Here is a 25727-nt window from a genome sequence, read left to right as displayed (position 1 = left end):
AGCTGAAGTTGGAGCTACGTTCCTGCAACATCCCTGCTCTGGCAAAGAAGCGCGGAGCTGCTTTTGGCTTGGGTGGCGGTCACAGCCACAACCTCACAGCCCGCCACTGGCGAATCCCGGAGCGCTGGGCCGGCCTGGAGGGCCAGCTCACGCAGGCCCCAGCGGGATGCAGAACTCTGCGCTTGGTTGTGGGTCATGTTCTGCAGGCTCCGCCACCTACTATTGATTGTGACGCTTTGTGCAAAATACCCAAAACCTTACTTACGGGGCTCGGATTCTGGAGCCAGGTAAGTAAGGGAAGTCTCAATCTGAGGTCTCCCTGGAGTTTCCATTTATCACTTTTTACCCCTTTTCATCGATCTAAAGTCCCAGCTTTTGACATTTCATTATCTGAAATCCGAATGTGTCTTATTACTCTATGGTATGCACTCTTACCTGCAGCGTTTTTCTTTCCAAGAGGTATGTGAAACAATGGTGAGTCTCGGAAACAATGCTATATCTGCGATTCAATGAAATAGGCCTTAAAATTTCTAGTTATGTGTTGTGTGCTTATTAGTTGATGTCCCTGGCCCTGTCCAGGGACATCTGTTCCCCCCGCCCCCCCCCCCCACAGCTATACCCCTGGTAAGGTGCCATAATAGGTGCTCAATAAATGTTGACTGAGTGAACGGAAAGAACCCTATTTGTTTTAAACTTTTTTGCGCCTGGGCTTCGCCCCTTGCGGGCAGTTTGACACAAGAAGCGTCACGTAATCCATTTAAGCTTCGTTTTCCTAGTTCACAAAATGGCTGTAATAACCTCAGCGTCTGGCGGGTGCGAGGCTCGAAAGAGGAAGTGCCCGCTTAGATGTGTTCCCAGAGCCTGAGTACTCGCTCCCGAAAACTCTAACCCGATGAAAAGACAAGAACAGTGTCGGTTTTTTGTTTTTGTTTTTTTTATTTTTATAGCAAAATTTAAGGGAAGGAAGGGGGAGGCAGTTCCAATTTTTAAAAAGCGTTATTTGATGAATTGGAACTAAGCAGGGAAGACTTAGATATGGTGGGGGTAGTTCTTGTATTCAAACTTCGACGACTGAAGATCAAAATACGTAGTCGAAGTGTCTCTAAATTTCAATGATTCTTTAGGGCGGGACTGTCTGTAGAAGGCAGAAAGAAAAACGACATTAGAAACCAGAAGTCAAAGACGTGCGACCCTCCCTCCTCTCTCGCAGCCCCCCACGGGCTGTGCAGACACCTCTTCTTAACATCCACCATCCTCAGCACAGGGTCTGTCTAGGGAGTCTGGACCCTCCCAGCCGCCGCCGCACTCCCGAGCCTCCCCGATCTCGCAGCGCGTCCGCTTGACCCGCTGGGCTTCTCCGGGCTCGCCAGGCCGCTCCCGCGCTCGGGACCCGCTCGACGAGGGCAGGGAGAGAGCAGCCGCGCAACCTGCGGGGTTGCGAGAACCAAGCAGGTCTATAACGAGTGCCAAGTTGTTTGCCACACAGAATGCCAGGCGACTGGAGGTGAAGGGGTCGCCTTGCCCTTCGAACGTCCCCAGGTAACAGCGATTCGGCGAACTCGCATAACCAGAGAGCACCTCAGGCTCAGGGGCGCTCCGCAGTGTGAGAACCTTCGATTCCAGTCCTATCTTCTTTCCCAGACCCTGTCTCCCAAACCTGCTAATGGTTTCCTAACGTTTCTAGAACAAAATCCATGTTTTGATCTAACATCCTTTTTTTTGGACTTACAGGGCCACTACGTTATCTGGCCTCTGCCCTCTTCTTTGCTCTCGTTGCGTACTCGCTCCAGCTGGCCTTTGGGTCCTCTTAAACTGCCAAGTTCTTTTTCACGTAAGTTTTTGCACTCGAGTTTCTCTGCCTCCCGTGGCTAATCTCTTCTCATGACTCAGGTTCTCTGACCACTCTTAAGATAGTCTCCCCGCCTATTCACACTTCATTCTTATCCACCACATCGGTTTTACAAACTCACTCTTCGAAATACACTGTTATATTGCGTAAAAATCTACTTCCCAGAATGTAAGCTCCATGAGGGCAGGATTCCTGTTTTGTCCTATTCACTTTTGTGTCTGATCTAGAACGGGGCTGATCACAAGTAGGAACTTAAAAAAAAAAAATAGGAAGGAAGGAAGGAAGGGAGGGAGGGAGGGAGGGAGGGAGGGAAGGAGGGAGGGATCGTGTGTACCTGGGTTAAATATCTTAGGTTTGATTATTCATTTGCCTGTGGACCAACTCGATCATCTAAATCCTCCTCCTCTTCAGCTCCTCCCAGTTCTTCCTCCGCCCAACAGCCCTGTGATTGGCCCCTAGTCCTACGACGCATTCCATACGGAAGCTTCAGTTGGAGGAGAGAGAGCGTGGCAGGCTAAAGGAGGTATGGGTGCCTCTCACACCCAAGGCCTAGCACTCAAGACATCTCCCAAATGTCCAGAGCAAGCCTTTCCACTCCGTCCTCCTAGGCTCCCCTAAGGCACAGGGAGCCTAGTGCCCCAGTTCTGAGCCAAAATACGATAGATTTCAGTCTCTTCGAAGTCATGGTTTACCTTAAATTTTCGCGTAATCTCGTATATTGCTATAGATAGATAGGTAGGTAGGTAGGTAGGTAGATAGATAGGTAGATAAAATGATTCCCCCTTCAGAAAAAAGTCAGAGTAAAGTTGGTACTTTAAGCAGGTAGGAGTGAGGTGGGGGAAATGGGCCAAGGGAAAAGAAGTCTTCGTGGTCGTAGGAAGAGGCAAGGAGGTCCGCATATCCATCATAACAGAATGCTTAAGAGAGGGAAAAGCTTAAGAGTGTCTATTTCTCAGAGAGTGCAGCGAATCCCAGTGTGCAGACTGCGAGAGTTGGCGAGGTCTCCATCCCAGTCGCCCTCAGAACCCACTGGGAGAGCTCTGAAAAACTCCACCGCATAGAGCGGAAGGTCAGATTTAGTAGAGTTTTGCAACAGAGCCGGGAATGATAGATCTCTGCCAGATGATGCCACGCGCAGTTGGCTTTGGAAATTCCAGGGTTCCTTCAGCGGCCTTGTTAAACTAATGGGGAAACTGGGGGCCGTTGAAAGGTTGAAAGGATGCAGCTAGCCAGCTAATTTGCAGGAAGAGGGGCCACTAGACCTCTAGCCTCCGGAGTGCTCAATTTTCCACCGTCTGCTTCTCAAGTGTTTAGGGGATGGGAGGCACGGTTTATGGGATGGGCTTTAACGTGCGACAGTCCATCTTGGGCTATTTCCCGTCTGCAGTCCTACCGAGGCAGCGCGGTCGGGAGACGAGTTGTCCCACGGGTTGGCAGGATGAGCTGAGGTAGGACCAAATACCCTAGTCTCCTGGGCCCAACTTTCTCTTCCGAAAAGTGAGTGCGCTGGGCTGCGGAAGCTGAGTTCAAACTCGTGGATCAGCCACCTCACCTGCGGGACCTTCCGCGGAGTCTGCGCGGGCGTGGCTCCCGCCTTCGGTGCCCCCTGCAGCCGCGCGCAGGTAGCGGGCGACGTCGCGGTGGCCCCGCTCCTCAGCCAGGTCCACGGGCAGGCGGCCCCAGGCGTCGCGCACGTCCAGCCGCGCCCCGGCTCGGTGCAGCGCCACCAGCGTGTCCAGGAAGCCCTCCCGGGCCGCGTCGTGCACGGGTCGGGTGAGGGTGTCGGGGTCCGCGCAGTTGGGGTCCGCACCGTGGAGCAGCAGCAGCTCGGCCACGCGGGCGCTGCCCATCATCATGACCTGCCGGAGAGAGCAGAGCGGTCAGGACCGGGGTGGGGGCAAGGGCAGGAATAAAGAAACTACTTGCGGAGCCCCCAGAACTTGCAGACGCCCTTACAAGCCATAGGTGTCTAGGTACTACTTTCTTTCAGTTACCAACTCGCTTAGCCAGTTCTCCTACCTATTCCATTTTCCTGTACACATTCTGTTATATTCTCCAACGTTTTGCAGGGTTCCAGCCACGCACAGAAAACTGCCAGAGTCACAGACAACAGCAAAAGGGTGAAGAACAAACTGGCTTTCACTACAGCCTAACCTCCTGTATTTTCTTCCTCATTTTGATATGAAATTATGTAAGGCTCGGAGATTTTGTATGGTTCACTGCTGTATATCCAAGCCCAGAACGTGGTAATTGTTTAAAAGCAAAAATGAAAAAGAAAAAAAAACCGACAAAAACTTAATTCTTGCAAAACTTTAAGCTACCCTTGGTTTCCCTGAACGTTAAACTTCAATTTCTTTAAGAATAAAATGAGAAAGTTTGTCTAACCAGTCCTAAAATTCCTTCTTCTGGTAAACTAAGTAATGCCCCCCAAAGATGTCCACTTCCTAACACTCAAAAGCTGTGAATATATTACCTTATATGGCAAAGGGGACTTTGCAGATGTGGTTAAATTAAGGATTTTGAGGGAGATTAACTTGTATTGTCAGGGTGGGCTCAACTTAATTACAAGTTTCCTTATAAAAAAGGACACAGTCAGAGAGAAGATATAAGAATGGAAGCAGAGGTCAGAGAGAAGATGCAGGGGCCAAGAGCCAAGGAAAGTTGACTGTCACTAGACGTTGGAAAAGACAAGGAAATGGATTCTTCCTTAGAACTCCCGACAGGAGTGCAGCCCTGTGGATCCATTTTAGACTTCTGACTTCCAGAACCATAAAATAATAAATTTATGTTGATACTAAATTTGTGGTAATTTGTTATAGCAGAAATAGGAAACTCAGACACTTTCCAAGATTACACTCTGAGAGTTCACTAAGTAGGGGGTGCTCATCTCATTTGGCTCCTAAATAATCTTTGATACAAAGCCATTACCAAAGAGGAATTTTGAAATGGTGTTCACAATCACAGCAACCTTACAATCTGAGTGTTACATGGTGGGTGGTGGTGGTAGACTATTCTTTTTTTAGGGTAACCATTATTTGGTTATATTAGCAAGACCATAGTGACTATAAAGAGGAATTACTTATTTTTAGTTACATTCTGTATTAAACATAAATGAATCTGTCCAAACCAAGGAATCATAACAAGTTACAGTACGTTTGTTGATTCCTGTCCTGGAGAAAGTGAAACTGATTTAATTTTCAAAAAGACAGAGAGAAAATATAAGTGAACCAACTTACAGCTACAAAAAGAAAGAAAAACTAATGCAGTGCATTAGAAGAATTGTTTTTAAAAGAAAAACTGGTGAAACTGTCACAATATTATTAACTACTTATTTACACTATTAGATTTCTAATAGATTATGGGTTAATTTCCAAAACAAAGGGGCCACACCCAAGGATGATGTCATAATGTTTTGGAAGCTCTACTGCAAGTGCCAGAGCTAGTACATGTATGTACACTTCCATGCCTGTATATAATGCAGGTGAAAATATATTAGTTGGGTTGGATAAATAAAGTCCTTCATCTTAGTCATAAAACTGGTTTTAAATGTTTTATTATATGCCACAGTATTAAAGGTTGAAAAGTAACATAACATTTAAATATTTAAATAATAGCAATCCAAAGCAAAAAGAAACTTAATCAAACAAACTAATATTTATAGGGTGCCTAAGTCAACTTGATGACCTAAATTTAATTTAGTAATTAAAATTTTTCTATAAACTAAGTATTTTTCTATTAAGCACAAATTTGGTTAGGGTTCAAAACTAAAATCATACCCCCTTTTGTCTATGCTTTTATCTTATTTAAAAATGATTTAAAATTAATTATCCAACTTTCTTTTTGTATTTAAACAATAAGGTCTCATCTAACACCTTCTAGAACTCGAAGGCTGAACGCCCAGTCTGCAAGGTGCTGGCAAAATTTTAGAGATATCTAATTATGACTCAGGCATGCATTTTTTAAAAAGGACTCAATGCTTCTCTTCTACAACCATTCAACCTTTCTCTCCCCAAATCTCTCCACATTTCAAATCCCAAATAATCTCAAATTTTAAGGCATTTTAGTTTTATTTCTATATCTGTATCTAAAAGTGTGTAAAATTTATCCTATGTAGCATAGTTTCAGGAAAGGAAGATTCACTTGTGAAACCTGTTAAGTTCCAAGTGCAGTTACTTTTCCTTTGTCTTGTTAGACTGGAGTTTTTGCAATGTGCATTTGCTTCATATAACTTTTGTTTTTCAGAATCAGAAATCATTGTCGAAACTGGGCGTAAAACAAGGGTAGTGACTGCCAGGAAGATTGTGTCTTTAGCCTCAGATTTAGGAAGTTAGTGAAGGCGAAAAACAACAGAAAAACGAACTCAACACACCCTCACACACACAAAACTGGAGTGGGGAGGGGAGAAATGACATTTTTAAACTATGAGGAATTGAAAACTCTCAAATAAATTAACCTACATCAAGTAAGTTTAAAATACCCAAAATGATAGGAGATACTCCCCAAGTGGTTTACTAAATTGACAGCATTATTTCAGTCAAGGTTACATTAACGTTTTTCTTCAGATATGTCTGTTTCCTAACAAGCATATATTTTCCTTACTCGGTTAAAAAAAATAAACACGATGTGTAGTTACTTCTGAAAAATTTCAATCGACCTTTATTCCAACATACACAGCAGGAGATTTCCACTGAAATCCCTCCCCCCACTCCCAACAAAGAGGATTATCAGCTCCATTCCCCATTCAGTGAGTTCGGGGTTAAGTGGTCCAGCAAATCTTCCATTTCTTTAAACTCTTACCCCAAACGTTCGTCAATTTCGCATCTGATGAAGAACATACTTCGGTTTATATGAACACAAATAGGCTCTCCCCTCTAGATCTTCATACCAGTCTACAGATCTGAACCCCATGTGCCTTTCAGTCCTCCGGTGGCTTCCTGAGCCCCCTGGGCGTCGCTGAAAGGAGGTCTCCGACTCCGACCTCGGTCTGAAAACTCCCCAGGAAGTCTCCCCTTTACCAAGAATCGCTTACCTGGTTCCGATCCACTGGCCAACCTCGTCCTTCTAAGTCGTCCGCCATCCCCCCCCCCCCCGCCAGCACCCCGCTCCCCCGCCACCTTCCCGCGGCAGGCCTGCCGACCTACCTGAATCGGGCTCCGACCGTAACGGTTCGGCGCGTGGGCCGGCGCCCCCGCCTCGAGCAGCGCCCGCACCTCGTCAGCCCGGCCCCGGGCGGCGGCGGTGGCCAGCCAGTCAGCCGAGGTCTCCATGCTGCTCCCCAACGCTCACCCCTCGCTCCCTCGCTCCCTCGCTCCCCCCTCCCTGGAGTGCAGGCGGCCCGCCCCGGCCGCCCGGGAGCAGCCCGCCCCTCCTCTTTCCTCCTCCGGGGCCCGCGGAAGCGGCCCCCAGACTCGGCTCCTCGACTCCTCCCGCGGACTCTTTCCACTCCAGAGAGCGCCCTCCGCGCGTTCTTCCAGGAGGCGCCTTTTGCTCCCAACGCGCTGCAAATGAGACACCTCTGAAGGGGCCCCACTTCATGCCTCCGCAGTCACGAGTCCTCAGCCCGCCCGCCCGGGGGCACCGGCCGGAAGCGGCCCGCCCCTGGAGCGCGGCGGAGCCCCGGCTGGAGGGCGCCCAGGGCCCTCCCACCTGCCCCCTCCCCGCGTCCCCCGCGCCCGCCTCCCAGCGCTGCGCCCCCACCCCCAGCAGAGGCGCACGCGCAGCTCTGAGCGAGTTCGTTCCACTAAAGCGAAATTCCTCGCGTGTACACCCCGCCTGGCATTAGAGAGTTGCACGGGATTCCTAACCGCCAAGTTCGAACCAGTGTGTTTGGTGTCCTAGGCAAAGTATTGCTTCCTCTTTTAATCAGAAGAAACAGCCAGCCTGTCCTCGCGGTAAGAGCCGAGGATCGGTATCACCCATCCCACCATGAGGCTTCCCTTCTTTCAGACGACACACTCCCCCTCCAACACTCTGCACTTGGATTTCGCGCGCTGGCTCTGCTGTGCCAGAAATCCTAGCTCAAACGTTCATTTTGGAGAGTGCTCACCCGCCAGCCTGTGCCTCCCTCCCTCCACACACATGAAAACGGATGTCGGGAGAGAGCGTTTCCGAGGCTTACACAATGCCTGGTACTAGTGCCTAGTATACGGGCTGGCTCCGAGAAGATGAGGTCTGTTTAACAGGGATGGTGGGGATTTCTGCGTATAAGCAGATAGGAAAGTGGCAAGGGAGTCACTGGGCTGATAGGCTCCGTTCTTAATAAATAATTCCTCCTAGATCAGAAAAAGTGCTCAGCGCTCTAGAGGCAGAGTTGCGTTCAGAGTTGATTCAGAGACCAGGCTCACACACTGTCCTGGCGCCGCTTCTGTCCCGCCCCCTACACCTCTCCTTCCTACTGGAAAAACCTTAAAATTTTCTTAGTTATAAAATGGGGGGTTAAGAGTCGTCCCTACTTCATAGGACTGTTCTGAGTTTTAAATGAATTGATATACACATAAGTATTTAGAACAGTGTCACACATCCTAAGCTAATGCCTGTTAGCTCTTAAATTATCCATTTTGAGGATTCTTTTGCAATCCTGTTATGAGACACAAAGAAGAAAATGCTTTGGGTAGAATTATCAATATTATATAAAAGGGGAAGGCAAGAAGACCTTAATCACCGAAACAATGATAGACATCCTCCAAAAACCGACATATTTAATGAAAAGTTAAAAAAAATGAAGAGGATAATAAGCAAAAGAAAATCCAACAAGGTTCTAATTTATCCTGTGGTTATTACATATATATACATATATATGTATATACACACACACACACACACCACACACATATATATACTTTTTTAAAAGACTGGGTTGCTCAGGCTTTGCAGATGCCTTAATCACATGCTTCATCTGTCTACTACATAACCCAGCTCTATTTTAAAAGTTATGTTTCAATACCTGCTTGACTCCTCTTTTTTTTTTTAACATCTTTATTGGAGTATAATTGCTTTACAATGGTGTGTTAGTTTCTGCTTTATAACAAAGTGAATCAGCTATACATATACATATATCCCCATATCTCCTCCCTCTTGCTTCTCCCTCCCACCCTCCCTATCCCACCCCTCTAGGTGGTCAAAAAGCCCCGAGCTGATCTCCCTGTGCTATGTGGCTGCTTCCCACTAGCTATCTATTTTACATTTGGTAGTATATATAAGTCCATGCCATTCTCTCACTTCATCCCAGCTTCCCCTTCCCCCTCCCCGTGTCCTCAAGTCCATTCTCTACATCTGCGTCTTTATTCCTGTCCTGCCCCTAGGTTCTTCAGAACCTTTTTCTTCTTTTTAGATTCCATATATATGCATTAGTATATGGTATTTGTTTTTCTCTTTCTGACTTACTTCACTCCGTATGACAGACTTGACTCCTCTTGAAGACCCAGAATACCTGACTGTACTTTCAGTTGCTGTTAGATAAGGCAACACATGAAGTTTTAAGTGATGCCAATTAAAACATGTATGGGATATCAAATCCATTATAAAAATCCATCACTGTGCCATTTATATTTTCCCCCAGGCACCTCTCAATTATTAGGGCAACAATGGTGTGGAAAATTCAAACTGTGGTAGAGAACATAAAATTCTTTTAATGTAGCTTAAGGTATTGTATCATGGGGGAGGGGAAAATAGCCGTTGTGGTGATGGGATGGAGGGAACAGATTTCCCTTGTAATATGTCCAGCTTTTTAGACTAATATCAAAATTAGTTCTCATCACTAAAAAGATGGTTCCTAATCTTAGGGCAGGGAGAGTAGGCCCTTTGGAGAACCTGTTGAAAGCTATATATCCTCTCCTCAAAAAATAAAGTATGCAATTTTATTTAAAAAGTGTGTTCACTGGCACATATAACTTTTAGGGAATTCAGAAATTCCTCTAAAACTCAACTATAGATTCCTACATCAGGAACTCTTTAAACTCTCATGCAGTATATTGGACGGTTACTGGAGGAAATGGGTGATGGAATCATATAAAAACATCCCTTGGGGCTTCCTTGGTGGCGCAGTGGTTGAGAATCTGCCTGCCAATGCAGGGGACACGAGTTCGAGCCCTGGTCTGGGAAGATCCCACATGCCGCGGAGCAACTGGGCCCGTGAGCCACAATTACTGAGCCTGTGCGTCTGGAGCCTGTGCTCTGCAACAAGAGAGGCCGCGATGGTGAGAGGCCTGCGCACCGCGATGAAGAGTGGCCCCCGCTTGCCACAACTAGAGAAAGCCCTCGCACAGAAACGAAGACCCAACACAGCCATAAATTTTTAAAAAACAACAAAAAAACCCACCAAAAAACATCCCTTGGATGCGTTATATACAGACATGGAGGTTGACTTTCTCCAAGAGCAGGTTTCAGACAGGTATGCATTAGCTCCAGCACTTACAGTAGAGTTTCCCCAAAGATTATGGTATCCTTGAGTATGGCCCCTTTGTTCTGGAAGTTGATCCCATACTCCACTGGAAATCTTGTGTAAATAAGTAGTTAATAATAGTATGAAAGCTTTCCTAGTTTTTCTTTCAAAGAACTACCAAACTCCCAATTTACTCAGGTATATCAGCTCAGACCTGAGGGGAAATCCCTCAGAAGAAATAAAATATAAAGCCCAGGATCCTGGTGCTGGTTATGCCAGTCTCAGATTCCCCATGTGTAAAATGGAGTCATAATATATTTCATGGATTGATAAAATAAGATGATGTATGTCAAAAAGCTTCAAAAATTCTAAAGTTTGTTGGTTATTTCCATTATCCTCCTCAAACTTTCTTTCTTCTCTTCTTCCCTGAGGATGTCATGGCCTTATTTAGGTTTGTGCTGTGTTTGCAGTTTTGAAAATCTATACTATGAAATAAAAATCTGTCTCAATTCTGATCAGTTTTTTAAGATGATTCATTTAAAAAAATGAATGTTCATTCAACAAGCTCACAGGTTAAGGGTAGAGTATTAAGTGCAGGGGGTGGGTAGAAGATGTTAAACATATGGGCTTGAGTTGGAATGCCTGGGTTCAGATTAGACTTTTCACTTAGTTGCTCTATAACAAAGTAACTTATTGTACCTGGACCTCAGGTTTTTCATCTGTATAACTGGGATAATAGTACTCGCCTCAAACAGTTGTTGTAGGGATTAAATGAGGCATTATATGTAATGTGTGTAGAAGAGCAAAGGGAAGCAGAGGATGACACAAGAAAATGCAAATGGAACCAAACTCATTCTGGTGGCTTAGGCAAAGTCTTCATGGATGCTGAAAGCTCACCTTAGTCTTGAAAAGTGTAGGAGTATAAAGATGGAAAAGAAGAAGAAAGATGTTCCAGGCAGAAGTGAGAGCAAAGAAGTTTGGGAAAACTGAAAGTAATTTACTGGGATGCATGGTGAGAAACTGGAAAAATAAACTTCTGGAAGAAAAGCCTGCAAAGGCGTCTGCTAAGTGCTGCTCAGATTGTCAGGAGGAAAACCAGGAGTGAATAGGATGCGGAGGAAGTGGGGACGCCCTGTGCAGGCTACTCTTTCACAGGTTAGCTGTGACAGCTCAAGGCAGTGAGTGGTGAGGGGAGGCAGAGGGAAGGTGCAAGAGGCCTGAGCACACATGTACCCTAAAGGAAAAGTGCCAGGTGACAGGAAGAACAGTTAGGAGAGGAAAAAAAAGAGAAACTGAGGACATAGGCAAGATAGGGTATTTCTGAGGACCTGAGGCACCTAAAAAGTAAGGAAGCAAAGGAATATAAGGCACAGGGAGTCATCACAAATTTGGATGCAGGAGATTCAGCTAGATTTGAGAAGGGAGAAAAGGTCAGGGCAGGGAGGAAGTTGAAACACTTCCTTCCATGAACAAAGAGGCTGGCTTGTTTTCAGTGATGATAAGATGGTGGGTTAGGAAGTGAGAGTGGTGAAGGTTTAGGATATCTGTTATGAGGAAAGAGGGATGGGCTAAGTCGGACTTAGAAGGCTTTTCATCAGCCTGGAGAACCCAGCTGAGGGTAGGTGACACTAGAGGAGCACCTGACTCTTTAAATTAAAGGAAGCCTTGCAATGATGGTGCTCCTGTGACCCTACAAATCCAAGAATGGTAATTCTAGATGTGAACATTAATTCAACACATCACCAGAAAGAGAAAGAAAGATATTTGAGAAGGTAGTATTCTGAAATTAGGTTCTGGTTCTTACAAGGCACTGCAGGATTGGCAAGGTATGATATGCATGATATGCAAATACATCATATGTAAACTAACATCATTTTATCAGGAAAATAAAGGGTATTGGATAAACAGCTCTGAATTGGGACCAAGTGACAGTCCTGATTTGACTATCTAACAACATGCTTTTTGATTGTGAAATCCTTTGAGGCTATTCTTAGCTTCAATGTCCATATCCTTAAAATGGACTCTATCTTGCTCTACCTTTATATCTCATGAGGTTATTATATCAAGTGAGGCAATACACACAAAAGCACACATCTGTTTACCATATTTAATATTAGTATTGTTATAAAAGAATTGTTCAAAATATAGTTTGAGGTTAAAAATAAAATATATATAGAATACCTCTGGACAGATATAGAAAAGTCTGTTAACTGTGGGGAGAAGAAATGGGGAACTGGGATGGGCATGTGATTTTCTTGTCACACTCTACAACTTGTATTGTTTGGATTTTGTACTATATGCATATATTAGCCATATAATTAATTAAGTAAACGTAATACATTTTATTAGACAAATAAGCATTGAGCATTGCTTTTCTGAAAACCATCATTCATAACTTTATTTGAGAAAGAGTAACTGAGTTCATACTATATGTCAGGCACTTGGCTTTAAGTTGTGTATACAAAAAAAGAAGGGTCCTTAGCCAAGGGTAGGGTAAATTGGTAACAACCATCGACATGTTTGATTCTCTGGAGGAGGAAGTTGGTCTGGAATTGGAATGCACGCTTTAGGGGAGCCTACATTAACAGTATAGGAGAAGGAGGATGCACTCTGACAACTGACACTTCAGACCTGTGTTACTAGGAAAAAGATGTTGTATTTCAGGGTCTGGAGAGGATCCAATAATTAACAAGACCTCCTTATGAAATAGCTTATCAGAGCAGGTATGCTCTGTTAATGGAGCTTCTGGACATAGCTGGGTTAAGCCTGAATAGATGGGCTCTAGGGTGGAATGCTGGGTGCGGTAGAAGATTATTTGAAGACTAAAGCAATGGAAGAATAATTTCATGTACCCCTTTTAATATAGAAAGAGTTACCAAAGTAAAGACCACAGGCCTAGCTCCACCACCGACTTTATTACCTTGAGAAAGTAATACTTTATTCTGGCTTTGAAATCTGCATCTACAAAGTGGGCATAATAGCAACTGTGCCTCAAGAGATTGTTGTTCAGCTAAGAAAAGTGCCCCTCAAAGTGCCCCTGGGTAAGAATTCTGAGGGCTCAGTGTCCAATCTGGGTATTTTAAATGGGAAAGAAGGACTTTCTTGGGTGAAAAATGGCAACGAATGCAAGGTTTTCCTTTAATTATTTATTTTACCACAAGGATAAAAGGTAACTTTAACAAAAAGGGAGACCTCTGAGAAAAAGAGCAGACCTCTGTCACAGGTTAGTTAAGACAAGGGAATGTGCCCCCAAGGATTAGATCTTTGGAAAATTCAAGGTGGAGGATATTTTCTTTTCCTTTTTACTATTCTCTAACTAAATTCAATACAGCACAATTATTGAGTATCTGCTATGAATAAGGCACTCTTTTAGGGACTCTATGATAGCTCTTTTCACTTTCACTCAGAATTATTGTAAAATTTATCTTCCTGCTCAAACAGGACTTGGGCAAAGAGCACAAAACTCAAAATCCCTTTAACTTATTATAAACCTGATACATAATTATAGGTAAGTCCTAATTTTTCAGTCTTATTTTCCAAAGTATTAACTGGGTATAGAATCTGTAGTATCTATCATCATCTTCCCAAGATCATTTTGAGGATAACTTGTTATATAGCAGATGTCTTTTCTAAATTGTGTGCAAAACAAATGTAATTTTAAATCTATGTAAGGAGTTTACTATTAAAAATATCTCTAGAGTGGAGGCTTGTGAAATGAGGAAGCTTTGAAGCTCATGAAAACAATCACTCCCTAACTCAATTGTCTTGTAAATGTCTGTTTTTGTTTGTTGAGAAGTTTCTTTTGTTGAATTACTTATGCCTATCTGTGGCTACTTGGCCAGTTGAAAAAAACTAAAAGACTAGCACTGTGTGTGTGTGTGTGTGTGTGTCTCTCTCTCTCTCTTGCTTTATATATATATGGTATGTATATATATATCAATAGATACAGTATGTATTTGTGTGCATACGTGCATAATTTGTTTACATGCACAGATATGGAGAATTAGAATTAGCCTCATCCTGAGGGACAAAATAAGTAAAGCATATAATTAGAGGAGAGAGAGACAGACAGAAACAGAAACAATAGAAAATTCATTTAAAGTTGCCAGCAAAATCATAATGGCTACCATTTATTGAACCCCAATTAGGTGATAAGCATTAAGCAGCTTTACATATGTCATTTGTAATCCCACGACTGTCCTGTGGAATAGAGAGTAGTATCCTTTCTTCATTAATTAGAAAAAAAGAAGCCCAGAGTGCTTAAGTCACAAGGTACAAGGAGATGGAGTTCAAGCCCACGGTTCCCAGTTCTGTCTGAGAGGTGCACACTCTCCCCACTATGTTTCCCTGCTGATTGATTTGTACAGGACATGGTGGACAACTCAGCAATGCTTCCTTTTCTATGAGAACTGTGCCATCAGGCAGGTTGTAAATTTTGGACCAAGGTGACAGGATTTCCACCTTTGGGAATTACTGTGCTTCTGTGTGATTATTCTTGGATAATAATACACATAGTGATAGAAATTTGGATCTCGAAGTCCCTCAAAGTGACTTAATCCAGTCCCCTCATTTTTGAATGACTTTTTCCTGATTATAGTTCACATATGTAAAAAATGTAAGAAATGAGCTTCATAAAGAAAATGAAAAATTATACTACACAGAAACAGTAACAACATTTTGAAATATTTCCTTCCTGTCTTTTATCCTTGCTCAGTTCTTGTGGATATAATACAATTTTGAAATGAGTTTTTCCTTTCACTCATCATTAGAGCATTTTCCCAAATTCTCCAAAATTGCTTTATAAACACTACTTTTAAAAGCTACAACATACTCCACTGGGGGAAAAAAGCTCCAGTTTACCTACTGATGCTCCTGTTGTCAGATATTTAAGGTGCTTCTAACTGCTACAACAAATAGTACTGCAGGTTTTCAAAGAGTCTAAGTCTTGTGACACATATTGAAAAATTGCTTTTCAAAAAGCTACCCTTATGATTTATAGATAAGGAAATGGAGGGGTAGTGCATTGCCATGGTTACCCAGCAAATAAGTGTTTCCTGCAGGTCTTAAACCCAGTCCTCTCTTCACGTTCTTTCTATGGCCACAGCTACTTACACTGACTGCGACAAATGTGGTTGGTGAGGATGTCAACCACAGCCTTAAATAATAATCTTGGAGAAGACACAAAGGCAGCACAGGTAATGGGACAATCTCAGTCTTCATACTCAGGTAGCCCTCATCCCTCATTTACCAGTTCTGCAGACTTGAATAAACTTTCTGAGCCTCCATTTCCTCACCTCTCAAAGTGGGGAATAAAACATATTTCATAGGGTTATTATAAGGAATAAAGAATGTCAGATATAGAAAAATTTAGGCACACAGTGGGCTCTCAATAAATGGAACTTACTTTTTTTTTTTTTTAAGGATATGACATTTACTATCTTCTTATTCATTTAGGCCATCAAAGTCAATTTCCTCTTGGGTATTTTTTTCTCATTACTATACATTCTGGCAGGTATCTGTGGTTTGAACAAGCAAACTCCCTTCCAGAAGGTGTGATTAACTCTGTCTTCTTTGAGTTCTAACCCCATGAAAACAGAGCTTCTTTGTAATAAAGTTGGCTGTGTTATAATAAAAGTACTTCCACAAAAACTTTCATTAAATCATGGGAAGTGACAATGGAGTGTGTCACTGTGTTCAATGTTTCCTCTGCATTCATTGCTACCCACAACCATTCCTTGGAGTGCAGTTCAAGTAGAAAGTACAATGGGGAAACTATAGGCAAAATTGAGAAATTATAAAGTTTACCTTCTCTAAACCTCTATTCCCAACCTCCCTCGTTTTCCTCCTTGATTGCACAGATTTTCTCCTTTCAAACACGTGTTGCTCTCTTAATTGCTAACCTTGAACACATACAGTATTCCATTTCTGCCTATCCTGCTGATGCTTGTATGTGCTATTATTGCCTTGAGAAAGTGAAACTCACAGAGCAGTAATATTGTGTTCAGTTTTCACTCTTGGTGGAAGTTGAGTGTTCATGGTTGATTGATTGGGTTTAACGATGATTTAGGATACTCTAATTTTGGGGAAACATCTATATTGAAGCTTTCCTCTTCAAAGGGAGACCTAGTTACCACCCTCCCCACAACTATCCCTTAAGAGTAGCCTGCCTTCTTTGGGCTCTAGAGTCTGTTATCTTCATGTTTTTGTTTTTGTTTTTGTTTTTTTTTGCCTTTCCTGGACTTCTGAAAATTCTGAAGCCAAACTATCCTCTGATATTGTAAAAGATCATAAGAAAATTTTCTGTGTTGGCTCACTCTTCCTGGAGTCACATTCTTCACCCAATATGGGATTAAACTCCTCTGGAAGGAATCAACTTCATGATGATATACATCAATCCTGAATAAATCAGAAAATGCTTCCTATTCATGTTTTAGCATCTTTCACTTACAGATTTAACATTCCCACTCATGTTTTCCTTTGAGTCTCTGGGTTGAGGGTATAGTTTTATATTTCTCTTTCTTATGGTTAAGATGATAACTCCCAGACTTCATTTTTTAAAGGCAATGATAACAGAGCATACTTTATGTTTCTCTGCACTAATTTTAAATACCTAAGTCAATTTTGCCTAAGGAAGTATATTTAACATATTTTGTCTCTTTGATATCCTACTAAATGTGAATAAGAATAGTTGCAGGCCACCTTCCAAAGCAGACATTTTGGAGGTTTTGAGGATGACTTTAATGCTTCTTCCCCTCTTTCCTTCCACGACACACACACACACACACACACACACACACATACACACACACACGCACGCATGCACACTCTTCACACTAAAGAATTTTTAGAAAATTCTGTGCCGAAACTATTGATTCAGATATTCAGACTGCAGCAACTGTTCTGAAGGAATCGAGAGCCCATTATCTCAGTGTTCCCTCCAGAAATTATTATTTGGAGTTATTGAATTTTTTGATAAATTGAAGGCAAGTTAATAACTTTTTTCAGTTTTCTAAAACTAATTTAATTTCTTATCTTAGAAAACAGAAGTTCATGACTATCGTTTAATAGCTATTTAGTAATTATGAATACTAGAAAAGTTTAGAATCACACTGTAAAGGCCATCATATAGGGTTTCTGTACAAGTTTACACTGATTTTTTGTACAAATTTACCTGACACCTTGGAATATGCCAGGGATTTGAATAAATATATTTTTATTATGATATTCTTTAAAATGGAGTTGAGGAGTTTCTAGCTACTCTAAATAATTAAATTAGAGTTAAGAAGGCATTTACTGTAAAAGTAAACTAATGTGCTTTTAAGGATTAGTTTAATTAGGCACTTTAACAATAATTGACAAATGTATGTGATGAATTGAAAGTTTACAACATATCTTTGCATATACTATTTTATCTAGTTCTTAATGAATGAGTACTATAGGGTACCACCTTAGGTTTACAGATAAGGAAGTGGAAGCATTGAGAGCTTTAAGTACTTAGTCCTAATACCACACAGCCAGTAAGTAAAGGAAATGGAATCTAATCACAGATCATATATTCCAAGAAAGTGACATTTCTACTTCGTGCTTCAAGTGATTCCTATGCTGGTGCATAGGTTTCCTGTTTACTGCTCTTAAATCGAAGTGTAAGTGAGTAATTTATACTTAATTTATAAGGGAGTTTTCAATTACTTTTATTCTGGGCAAGAAATGAATTTCTGAAAGAAGTTAATTTTCTTGTTTTATTATGAGATTCAATGGCTTTTAGGACTTCCGTTATTAAACTGCCTTACTTTTCAGAACTTTCCATTCACCTAATCAATATTTGCTAGAACATATGTGGCTGATGCTGAGTAAAACAGAGATCCAAGGGAGTTAAGCAATTTACAAAACAACAACTAATATAAGAGATGGAACTGAAACCATATATATATATACACACATATAGGTATATATATGTGTATGTATATATATATACACACACACACGTGTGTGTGTATGTATATATATATACACACACACGTGTGTGTGTATGTATATATATATATACACATACATATGTGTGTGTGTGTGTGTGTATATATATATATATATATATAAAACATGTATTCACTCAAGAGGCAGTTATAAAGGGCTAATTTAGGGCATTTGGGGCAAGAAGCACACCTAGTTCAATTTGGCACGAGTTACTAGTCAATGACTTTTGACAGACCATGCAACCTATCAGAGCCTCAGTCTCCAGTCTATGAAATGAGAGAATAAAATCCCTAAAACATAAGGATAATGTGACAATTAAATAAGATAATGTAAGTTGATGTGCTCTATTACTGTTAAGCTCCTCATAATTATTTTGAGGGAAAAGAGAAAGCAAACTTGACCATATGCTTTTAGAAGAAAGTTTCAATAAACTTCTTTTAAAAATTGTGTTACATAAAATATATTCAGTTTCAATTATTCAGCATGCAAATTGAATGGAGTAAAATTCAAAGTGTCCCATGTTGTATGTACATTTAACAATTATTTCAGAATTAAAATATACTGCTAGTTCTACAGGTTGGGAAAGATTTGCAACTGGGGGGATTCATTGTTTTTGGATAGTTGCTGTTTCTTTAAATTGGGTGAAAGAGTTGTACAATTGCTGAGTCAGATGGTCTGGCAGCCTGAGAGATTCAGAGCAAGAAAATGGTGGCACTCAAAAAAAGAAAGTAAAACGTAAGCTTTTCCCCCTAATACATCAGCAAAGTAATAGGTGTAACATTAGAAAAATGTAGTTTAAAAGCAGAAAAATTATAAGTTGGAAGGCATAATATTTTTGTTTTACTTAAACGGCAAATTATTCTTTAGCTTACATTATTCTATATATGTCCCCCTCATCAATGTGCTTTTATAGACACAAAGACCCCTCATTTTGTCTATAAGTGCCTTATTCTGTTATGGCTACATTCTACTGCAATTTTGCCTTGATCATAAATAAATATAATTTAAATCTGTGGAATACTTTTATGTTTTCTTTTTCTTCTCTTACATAATTTTACGTTGTTATGTTTACTGCCTGGTTTCTGGTTTGGAAGATAAAGTAAAATAAAAGAAATCCCTTATTACTTATTACTCTATCTATCTATCTATCTATCGAGGACCCTCCATCCTATGTAAACAACAGTAAGTGTATGTAGTGTTTCAAAAAGGTGATGTCTTTTGTGGAAATTTTCTGGCTGGTGCTACAAGCTTTAATGCACAAGTGTATCCTGTTACATTCTTCGCGCCAAAATGTGTTCTGATTGTAGAGATCTGGCATCTAAGAGATAATCTTTTCCAATTCAGATGAAGGATCACATAATAATAATAAAGGGTCTCCTTCATTTGGTAAAATAGCTCCTCCAATGATTTATTCAGATTCTCAGTGTCCTTCCTGACACCCAAAGTGTGATTCTAAAATTTTAAATCTTATCTAAAAGCCTGAACCTCGATTCAAAAATAAGTGAGCAAAAATAAGGTTTAAAAAAGCAATTTTGGCCATATTTGTCCCAAGGAGCCACCTCCTAACAGAATCCCCCTTAAATGCTTTAAAATGCAGATTCTTGGGACCCACAGCAAATCTGCTGCATCAGATATTCTAAGGGTGGGCTCCAGAAATATGTATTTTAAACAGCAGCCCAGGTAAGGATGCTGCTGATAACCTTTGCCTTACTTCTTTGACGTCACATTATTCTCATGCTTAAATTAAGAAAGTGAGGGCGTATTTATTAACACCACTCTGATTGCACAATTTTATTAGTTGCAATTTGTTTAAGAGATTACATGTCTTTGTTCATATAGTTCTGAACCTCTACAATCTACAAAACTTTTTTTCCCTGAGAAAAAACTCCTACTGGCTTCGCAACCATTTAAATAAATTCTGAGATTTTCTTTTTGAAGGTAAAGGGGGAAATTGATAGCTAGTTGAAGATAAAAGTTGTGATAAAAAATAAAAATCAACTTATTCTTTTTCAAAAGACCTCTGAGGCACTGTAATTTTAAATCTTGTAGTTGACATTTTAATTTTTTCTCCTTTATGACTTCTTTCTGATTATGTAGTTCTACCCAACTGCAACAATCATTCCAGGGTTTATGAAATATAAAACTGCACTGACAGGCAGAGATTTTCTTCAATCCTCCTTTCTTTAAAAAACAAATGTTATTGACATTTAGTAAATTCAACAATTGTCAATACACATGGGATTGCTGAACACACAGTGAAATACCATGAATTAGGATATGGTGACTCTGCGGAGACCCCAGATTGGTGGGCATTTTCTAAGACGGAGCAGTCTTTTAAAGGACCTTCCTTCTCCTACTGAACAAAGCCTTTATTTATTCCTAAGGTTTTCTCCATCGGTTGGCTTACTGACATAGAAGTTGACCTTATTTTAATACTGACTGATGTTTTTTCATTCTAATAAATGATTTTATTTGAATGTCTTGACTAAAAGGAGAAAGTTTTCAAACATGAGGAAAGCTTCAGTATAAGAAGAAAACTATTGAGAGACATCATCACTAGAAAAATATGACGGGCCATTCTTTACACCTTGCACCCCAGACAGAGAAACAAAGAAAACGAGGCCTTTCAATACTCTGGTCGCCACCTAGCCTGGAAGGTAATGGAATAGCCGCCTAGGCTTGGAAGTGCACCTCACGATCTCTCGTTCCGTCCCTCGGAGTGAACCTGTCCCATCCCGCTCCCTCCCTTCCAGAAAAAAAGGCCTAGTCAGTTTCACGCTGGGGGAGGTGACCCAGAGATGTCCCCTGTCATACCTTGCACCCCTCTGGAAGCCACGAAGCCCACTCAGACTCCGCCTGTCCCCACCCCTTCCTCACCCAGGGCAGCCCCCATCCTGCTCTGCGTTTAACCCCTGCTCTGCTCTGTTACTCTAATGAAATATTACCTGCGGAAATAGTTGGGGTGAGGGGCGAGGCCCAGAGGAGGCTAAAAATAGAAGGGGTGGGTGCGTTCGCGGAGTTCGGTGATACGTGGGCCTGTGTCCTACCTCAGCGGCCAATAAAATCTCCGGCATCCGAAGCATCTCTAAGAATTGAGAGGGTGAGGGATGAGTCAAGGAGGGTGGTTGTAGTTGAGAGGTGAAGGAGGCGAGGTCCGAGCAACTTCGAGTCTCACTTCCTACTCTGGGGTCCTGGGGACACCCGCTGCGACCCCAGCCCAGCTCTGGGAAGTGGAGAGCCCCACCCTGAAGTCGTCCAGAGAGGACTTGGGAGAAGGGGATCCCGAGGAGGGGCAAGTGCTGGGACCAGAGAGGCCTAACACCCAGGTGCCTTGGAAACAGGTATAGCCACCCATTTATCATTTATTTAAAAACGAACTACGTTGTGAATAGGCACAGCGTGCCCTACAGTCTGAAGTTAGAACCCTCTCAGGCTTTCTCCAGACCTTAAAGCCACCTTCTTGTATAGGATACGTGTACAACTTATTTTCCTCACCCTTTCTCACTCCTTCCCCAACTAACGCTAAGTAAGCTCTTAGTTCATCTGTACTGTAGGAAAATAACGGTTTTTTTCCTTTTTTTTTTTTTTAACTGGTGATGGTCATAGCACTTTGGAAGACACAAAAGTGTAACGAAGAAATAAAGATCACCAACCATCCTGAGGAAGCCACTATAGATATTTTGATACATTGCTCTGTGTGTGTGTGTGTGTGTGTGTGTGTGTGTATGTATGTGTAGGTGTAGAGAAAGAACGAGAGAAAGAGAGAGAGAGACGGATAGGAAAAGCAAGAATAAGAATTGTTTATTGCTTTAAATCTTGCTTTTTTTAAAAAAAAAAAGGAAATCACCTACCTTTATAATGTAATAATTTTAATCAAAAACTTGATGATTGTCTATTATATTCCAGATCTGAAATATTTCAGACCATAATTCCAGAGTATAGGTATAATTGAACATAATTTAACAATGTGATTGCTAGAATTTTAGGCAATTTTCAATTTCCTGCTACTATTTATCTGTTTGTATTGCTCTTTGTCAGAATCTTTCTTTCCTTAAAATAATGCCTACATATAGAAAAACTGAATAAAAGTATATGGATATTTTACAAGTTCTTGATACATAATGTAAAAATGTTCTTGCCAGTGAGGTGTTTAGGAAAGTGCGTTAATCTTCAGTCAATAAACAGACGCAATATTAGTCATCAGGTATGTGAAAATCAGAATTTAGAAAACTGTAGTTTTTTTTTAAAGCTATTCAATATTATAATTATATGTTTAGAAAATGAAACTATACCCATTGTTTATATTATTTAAACTGTAGAAATAAAGCACCACAAAAACTTTTTATGAGGTTGGATTTTGTAGCAGAGAGAAGGATTCTCTGGCCTAGGGTGTTTTAGGATGGACTGGGGCAAGTGAGATTGTCATGCTTCTCAAAAAGGACTAAAGGTTTTAAAAGAGCAAAAACACTGGGCCAAATGTTCAGCCTTCCTTTAAGAAGGTATTTTTGAGATGATGTAGATCACTTTACTATCAGGTGTCATTCATATGTTGGGAAAATGGTTTAGCTTAACCCTACCGTGTTAGTTACTTGTGATGAACTAACATGTAATTAGCAGACCTGTAAAATACTGTTGGACATAGACAGCAATAGGCTGTGTTGTTGTTACCTTAGGATGAGAATGGACTTTTTAAAATTCAAGAGTCCCCAAAGAAGTAAGTGAATATTAAGTCTTGACGTCTGAAAGAATTATTGTTCATTTAGAACATAATACAAGCTAGGGATCATGTACACATTGGGAATAATGGTTTATGCTAACCATATAGTGCTTACCTTGAGAGGACACTATGCTGTTAAAGGAGCGGAAAAACCCTAAGAGTTCCCACCTAACAGTAAACAAATGAATATTTAATTTCAGAAAAATATGACTAGTCTGTAAACACACCAAGGTAGAAGTAACGAGTCAATTAGTGTAATTCATCAGGCACGTGTGGATAAGAAACTAGTAATGTGGAATTTTATTATATACAGTTTCCAGTTATATAAAAAAAGTCATAATGAACATGTTTGCAAAACTCTAAAAATATGTTAAAATAATAACACCTTACAGGTCTGCGTTAGTATTAAATAATTCATACAAGTTAGTTTTTAGCACTGTTGCTCTCAAGGAATTGTATGAGTCCCAACATAATTACCACCCATATATATTCTTAAATCAGTATAACCATAGACATATATTAATGTGAAATATATAATTACATGTCACTTATAATTAATACTTCCAGATGTTTGTATATGTGTAAAATTTCACATATGAAGTTGGAGAATTGCACATATTTTCAAAACATATTCTATTCTATCTACGTCATGTGTTCTGTCTTCAGATATTTGCTGAAAATTGGGCTTTTCACATAGTCAATGCATGTAAAAATAACTTTCATTCCTGAAAATTGATTTATACCTAAATAACAAGAAATAAATGGCTATTTTCAATGAATCTATCATTTTTATATTTTTAACACTTATACAATAAATATATTATAAAATGAATATTTCTCTAACTTAAAATAAGCAAAATATTATATTATGTATTCCTAAAATAGAAAACACATAATTATATTATTTATATAGATTAAATTTTTCTACTTTGTTACTCTAGAGTTTTGGATGCAACTTAATAATTTAAATAAAATAACTTTATATAGAGAATAATATTAAAAACTAAGATATTCAAAAACATATCATAGTGGCTAAATGCTTGCTGGTACGGATAAACCACCGTTTTAAAAAAAATGGATCCTGTTAATGTTTTAAAATGAACTGAAATCAAGACCAGCAACATGCCTTGAAATTCTTTACAAGCTCCTTCTACTAATTCCAAAAAAAACTCTGAACTTCAATAATAATATGAAAAAGAAAATGTGTATTTTCCCTATAAATTGTTTGTAGATTTTTGCCAATAGAAATTGAGGCACCTGATTAAACACTGATAGTGTTAACAGTTTTACATTTACATGTCAAAAAGTCTATTAACGTTACAATAAAAAATAATTCCCCCTCTGCTGACCTTTGCTTTTTCAAAACACATATTCATGGGGAAATAATGCCACGAGGAAGGTCACAAAAATGAAGCCTCATTAAATTGTTTTTGGATTCATTACCCAAGTTCTAACTGGGACTCTATATATTGTAACTATATATATATTTCAACTATCCTGGTCATAGGAAATTACATCGACTATGTAAAGATTTATCTTCTGTGGGGACAAAACTACCTAGAATTCTGTCTTTCAAGAAGTAGGCCTCATTTGGGGCCTGTTAATTGGGGCCTGAGATGACTAAAATATGATCGGTGTGATCCTTAGACTCCCCACTGTAGTTCTGTCTTCTGCTAAACATACGGGCATTGTCCCAAGTACTTAGATACACCAGGCCGCTAAAGAAGAAACCTCCATCTCACTGCGAAAGTCTGACTCTCCATTGACTGCAAAAGCAAGTGATTTGCTCCTCTTAGCAGTTACTGATCCTTCGATCAAGATCAATGTTACTATTTCGGGAAGTCAAACTCTGTGCGAGCCCGCACCCTCAAACGTCCTCCACTACTGGAAGGAGGGAGGGTTGACCAGGCAGGAAGACTGGGGAGAAAAAAGGCGGCCTCCAGAAAACTAAGACCGTTAGTGCTACTTTCCTCCAGGGCACAATAAAGTGCCTTAGAAATACACCTTGTGTGTGTGTGTGTGTGTGTGTGTGTTTACTGATTCCCACTCAGGAAATACAGGAGTGACTGACTTCTAAAGTGGGTTTAGAATCTCCCGGTTTCCCCCAGAGTTTCACGGGATTTAGGAGGTGTGTGAAGGCGGCTCCGGGCTCCACATAATGGGAGAACAGCACCTCTAAGTAACTGTAACCCGTATGGAGAGAAAGTGGAAGGAGCCTCCACCCCCCCGAAACAGCCTCCTCCAACCTCGTCCGGAGATGATTTATCTGTGTATTAGCTTACATCAAAGTCACCCGAGGGCCGATTGCGCCCGGGATTTTCGAGGCCTTTCCTACCTGGTCTAGGATGCGGTTGCTGCGCTCTGCGCTGGCTCCTCACTAGCATCAGCACGAGGTCCGCAGCGGCCCGCACAACCGGCGCTGCCCACTCACGCGCTGGCCGCGCGATCTGCACGACGAAAGCCCTGACTCGCGGCGGGCCGTACGCGCGCCGAATCCGCACTGTGATCAAGAGTCGGCGCACCATGTTCTTGCCGCCGCTGGGCTCGGCGGTCGCTGCGCCGCCTTTTGACTTAAGAGGTAGGCAGCTCGGCGCCCGCCCCCCGATAGCAAACTGAGACCCACGCGCCGCCCCCAGCCCATCCCCGCCCCACACGCGCGCACCCGCCTTCCCTGCGCGTGCCCGCTCGCCCCCCACCTTCTCAGAGCCCAGAACCGTTCTGCGCCCAGCGCGCGCGGGAAAGGCGGGCTGAGGCGCCTGGAGGCGCGCGCGCGGGCAGCTAGCGTCCTAGGTTCCTCTCCCTCCCGC

At 41.3% G+C, this 25727-nt stretch overlaps 1 protein-coding gene across 3 annotated transcripts; it reads right to left on the bottom strand.

Annotated features, from left to right (window-relative positions):
* Window positions 1–912: 912 nt before the first annotated feature.
* Window positions 913–25727, bottom strand: LOC103012968 (cyclin-dependent kinase inhibitor 2A). 3 transcript variants are annotated; one of them, XM_057547736.1, is made up of 4 exons: window positions 25617–25727; window positions 3402–3708; window positions 1234–1427; window positions 913–1135 (listed from the first exon to the last, which is right to left on the bottom strand). In XM_057547736.1, exons 2-3 carry the CDS (start codon window positions 3703–3705, stop codon window positions 1240–1242), a joined length of 492 nt encoding a protein of 163 aa, XP_057403719.1. In that variant the 5' UTR covers window positions 3706–3708; window positions 25617–25727; the 3' UTR covers window positions 913–1135; window positions 1234–1239. The 3 variants fall into 3 exon arrangements, with proteins under 3 accessions (XP_057403719.1, XP_057403718.1, XP_057403717.1); XM_057547735.1 differs by lacking the exon at window positions 25617–25727 and adding an exon at window positions 25256–25395; XM_057547734.1 differs by lacking the exon at window positions 25617–25727 and adding an exon at window positions 6991–7465.

Source organism: Balaenoptera acutorostrata, chromosome 6, assembly GCF_949987535.1.
Source record: "Balaenoptera acutorostrata chromosome 6, mBalAcu1.1, whole genome shotgun sequence".
NCBI classification, from domain to species: Eukaryota; Metazoa; Chordata; class Mammalia; order Artiodactyla; family Balaenopteridae; genus Balaenoptera; species Balaenoptera acutorostrata.
The sequence above is the reverse complement of the archived record's forward strand: the minus strand, read 5'-3'. Positions and strand labels throughout refer to the sequence as shown.

Excerpts from the sequence above, each read along its gene's own strand:
- LOC103012968 (XM_057547734.1), bottom strand. The coding sequence starts at position 7,116 with ATGGAGACCTCGGCTGACTGGCTGGCCACCGCCGCCGCCCGGGGCCGG. Across the intron at positions 3,709-6,990 it reads ACGGTCGGAGCCCGATTCAG|GTCATGATGATGGGCAGCGC; the intron begins GTAGGTCGGCAG and ends TCTCTCCGGCAG. Across the intron at positions 1,428-3,401 it reads CTCCGCGGAAGGTCCCGCAG|GTTGCGCGGCTGCTCTCTCC; the intron begins GTGAGGTGGCTG and ends GCAACCCCGCAG.